Source organism: Myodes glareolus, chromosome 20, assembly GCF_982192425.1.
Source record: "Myodes glareolus chromosome 20, mMyoGla1.1, whole genome shotgun sequence".
Classification (NCBI taxonomy): Eukaryota; Metazoa; Chordata; class Mammalia; order Rodentia; family Cricetidae; genus Myodes; species Myodes glareolus.
The window spans coordinates 24,729,693-24,733,549 of NC_142045.1; the positions used below are offsets into that span (position 1 = coordinate 24,729,693).

Here is a 3,857-nt window from a genome sequence, read left to right on the forward strand (position 1 = left end):
CAAAAGTGGGAGACACCTAACGTGTCTTCTTCAGTTGGCTTTTATGGCAAGACTGAATGTGTAAAAGAGCCACTGACAGATAGGAAGGCTGGATGCAGCTCTTCTTCATGGACCTGAGTAACATGACACTTGGAAAATGGAAGCACTCCAAAGAGCTCTCAGATCCCCGGTCACTCGTGTGTCTAAAACTGACATCAACCCCTGAATTTTATGTCATTATATCCTACTGGGCCACAAAGGTTCTTTTTTTCGTCTTAGGGAGTACTTTCAAAGCACTTTCTAGCGTCATTTATAACCTCAGAAGATAGCTGGTAAAGACCAGCTTTCACAGCTAACGTTCTTCGGACAGCAGGTTATTAATTTGTGATTATTTCCTCATTATTTTAATTACATGAAGTTTGATGATACCAAGGACTACAGATGTAGCAATTCGTTATTCATTGAAAATTCTTTTCAAACTTCAATACCTCTTTACAAATACTTCACTGCTGTTAGCAGACAAAAGTATCAAACACTGGCTATCATCCCGTAACTACCAAGGGCTTGATGTACACTTTCAATTGCCTTCTTCTCAGTTTTACGGTGCCTCGGTTACTTACAAGTCAATTTCCTTTATTTTCTCTCTGCAAATGCTTTTCATTTTAAGAGTCATTAAGAGATTACAATTTGTTAAAAGATGGCAGCTTCCCATGCTCTTGGCATACCTATGACTTCTTCACATTCATATTTTAGTAGGCATTTCATGTTTTCAAGAACTTTGAAGAATCAGAAAGAACCTTCCCATTATTATTTTAGTTTTGTGTCCTCCTTCTAGAACTCTTCTCCCCACCCCCAGCCGCATTGTGAATGTCTGTCCACCACAGTCCTCTCAAACACTAACAGCCCTGCCCTATAGCCCTCAATCTAACATTCTGTTGCTTCAGCCAACCAGCCTTTAGTCTGAAATTTAACTGTGATTTCTCAAAATTGTTTTCACAGATGTGGGTGAGTACTTCTCTTGGAACACAGAGTCCAAAGACACTGCACAGCAGTGGAGCAAGGGGGAGCTTTTCTATCCCAGGAAGCCTAACAGTCCACAATATTTATAAGAAAAACACATGCACTTCAATTATTTTGAATGTATTTTGCCAATAATATAATATCCGCATCCTCCCACCACCAAACATTAAACAAGCCATGTGCAGGAGCCAGCCTTCCAGAAATGACTGGAAATACGCATTTTCCACACATAAAAGTCCATTGATTTTATTTTCCTATTCAATTCCCCAAAGACATGATCAGCCACCATCTATGCTTCTGAGGAACTGAAGGACACGGATCGCAGGCAGCTGCTCGTTACTTAATGGACTGACCGGTATTGCATTCGACTAGGCCAAGCAGTTTTTGGAAGCATAGACGTTCGTTTGTTTATACCATGAGATACACAGAGCAACAGAGGCTGGACAAATCACAAACTCCAATTCCAGGCGGCCGGTTTTCTGGGAGAAACTTTTAATAACAAAAGTGCCCTGCTACACATGCACACACTTCAATAATAGCCGCGTCTGTGAGTTTCAAAGGGAGAAGAGGGCGTGTTTATCTGGGTGGCACTGCTCGATTACACAGACTCCTAGTGAGTAAGAAAGGAGCTTACAGGAAAGGAAGATAAACATGAACGTGCAATAAACCGGTGCTTCCTTTTTTTCCCCCCCAACTCACTACTGTCTGGTCTGGAGTACTCTCTCTAGCATCACTAGGAACTTAAGAACAAAAGGTAGTTGGTTCTGTGAGCATCCTACCATGTTACAAAAGTGAGGTGTTTGGGTCTGGTGCCTTCACAAGCTGGTGTCTCCATTCTGCTTGAACTCAGATAAAATATTGAGAGTCATTTCTTCACTCTTGGATTGTAAATTGGCCTCACTTCTCCTGGAAGCTTTCCTGGTGGCTCGGGACAATCTCCTCCTGAAAGTGTCTCCAGCCAAGAAATAAAGAATGGGATCCACACAGCTGTTGAGACTCGCCAGACCTCGTGTCACCTGGTAGGTGGCATAAACCCTGTCATTGAACGCACACATTTCCGGGGTCTGGAAATCCAGCCGTGCCCGCAGATTCATGGTTTTCATCACGTGGAAAGGGATGTAAGACACAGCAAACACCGTCAGGACAATTATGACCAGGTAAATGGATTTCCTCCTGAGAGGAGAGTTGTCCAGGTCCTTGTAAATCAGAGCTCTAACAATTAATCCATAGCAGCCCAAGATCAGCACCAAGGGGATGCAGAACATGGCCACGGTTGTGCACATGCTGTAGATGAAATAACTTCGCAGGTAGTCATCGGCCGTGGTGTCATAGCAGGTGATGGTTTTGTTTTTCCGCATCCCCGTGCCAGAGTAGAAGAGAATGGGGGAGATAGCCACCACCACAATGAGCCACACCAGCACGCTGACATAAATGGCATTCTTCTTCTTGAGCCTGCCCAGGGATTTGAGCGGGTACACCACGCCGCTGTACCTGTGTGCGCTGATGCAGGTGAGGAACAAGATGCTGCCATAGAGGTTTACGTGGAAGATGAATCTCTGCAGCTTGCACATAGCATCCCCGAAGATCCAGTCAGTCTTGTTGAAGTAGTAGAAGATGAGAGCTGGCAGGGTGAGCACGTACAAAAAGTCAGCCAGAGCCAAGTTGAACATGTACACGGAGATGCCGCTCCAAGGTTTCATGTGGAAAACGAACATCCAGATAGCCACGCTGTTGCCCAGGAAGCCTATGATGAAAACTAAGATGTAGACCACCGGCAGGTAGTAGAATTGGAAGCCGGTCTTGGTCAGGGCACATCTGAATGAAGAGGCAACTGCTGCCGTGGAAGCTACTGTACTGTTTCCCCAAGGCGAGCCCAGGCCAGCCAGGAAGGCTGTGTCCGTCCCGTTGGGGACAGCTGGCCAAGGGACCTCGGTCATCCTCTGCTCTCCAACTCAGGCAGCAACTCGGAGGGGCAGACCGCAGCGAGCGGGCGGCAGAGGCGACGGGCTCAGCGCGCATCGGAGGCGCGGGTGAGGGGAAGGGACGGCGCGCGGGAGTTCCCCACGGGTCGGGGCGCGCGGGGGCTCGCCCACGCCGGCTCTAGCCGCGCGTTCGTCGCGGGCCATGAAATTCGCCCCGGGGTTGCGACTGAACCAAGCTGAAGGACGGGCGGGCAACTTCCCGGTCCAGCTGGCAGTACGGAGGTTACACAACAGGACGCGCAGGGCACCTCCACCAAGTTTGCAAGTGCGCTCCCGCGCGGGGCAGCAGCAGATCAGCGCTGCACTGCGCGCCCGGGGCGCGGCGCGGCGGGGTCGAGTCCAAGTCGCTCGGCGGTTCCCAACGGCGAAAAGGCGCAGGCCAGCCACCTCCCGCACTGATCAACTTTGCCTGGCCATCTGCCTACTCCCTACCTTGCAAGCTCGGACCTTCGCCCCGGCCACCCGCCGCTTCTTCCGGCCGCGCTCTCAGCCCGCGCTCAGTCTCGGGAGGTCCTTTGGAGAGCGCGTGGCCGCGGACCCCGACGCTGCTAGCCTGCACCCCGCTTGTGGTCCATGAGGGCTGCAGCCTTTCCCGAGGCTCCTCTGGGTCTCGAGTGCAGGGGGCAGGAAAGAGAGCCAGGCTCCCAGCGGGGTGGGCGGAGCCAGAGAGCCCGGGCGAGTCCGCGCTCCGCGGGGAGGAGAGGGGCGTGTCTCCGCCGTGCAGGCTCGTGGCGGCGGACTCAGGGCTGGGCGTTGAGGGCGGGAGGTGGCCTCTGGAAGCAGGGTTCGCGGTGCCCCCGCACGCCTGGCACGGCCGCTGCCACTCGAATCAGTGATCAGAACAAAAGGTACGCTTTGGCAGGAATGGCTACTGGC

At 51.2% G+C, this 3,857-nt stretch overlaps 1 protein-coding gene across 1 annotated transcript; it reads right to left on the reverse strand.

Annotated features, from left to right (window-relative positions):
• Positions 1 to 1,103: 1,103 nt before the first annotated feature.
• P2ry1 (purinergic receptor P2Y1) lies at positions 1,104 to 3,633 on the reverse strand. The gene has a single exon (XM_048424647.3). It carries the CDS (start codon positions 2,934 to 2,936, stop codon positions 1,815 to 1,817), a length of 1,122 nt encoding a protein of 373 aa, XP_048280604.1. The 5' UTR covers positions 2,937 to 3,633; the 3' UTR covers positions 1,104 to 1,814.
• Between the last annotated feature and the right edge of the window lie 224 nt (positions 3,634 to 3,857).

Bases quoted from the DNA above. Each gene is read 5' to 3' on its own strand.
- P2ry1 (XM_048424647.3), bottom strand. From the start codon at position 2,936: ATGACCGAGGTCCCTTGGCCAGCTGTCCCCAACGGGACGGACACAGCC.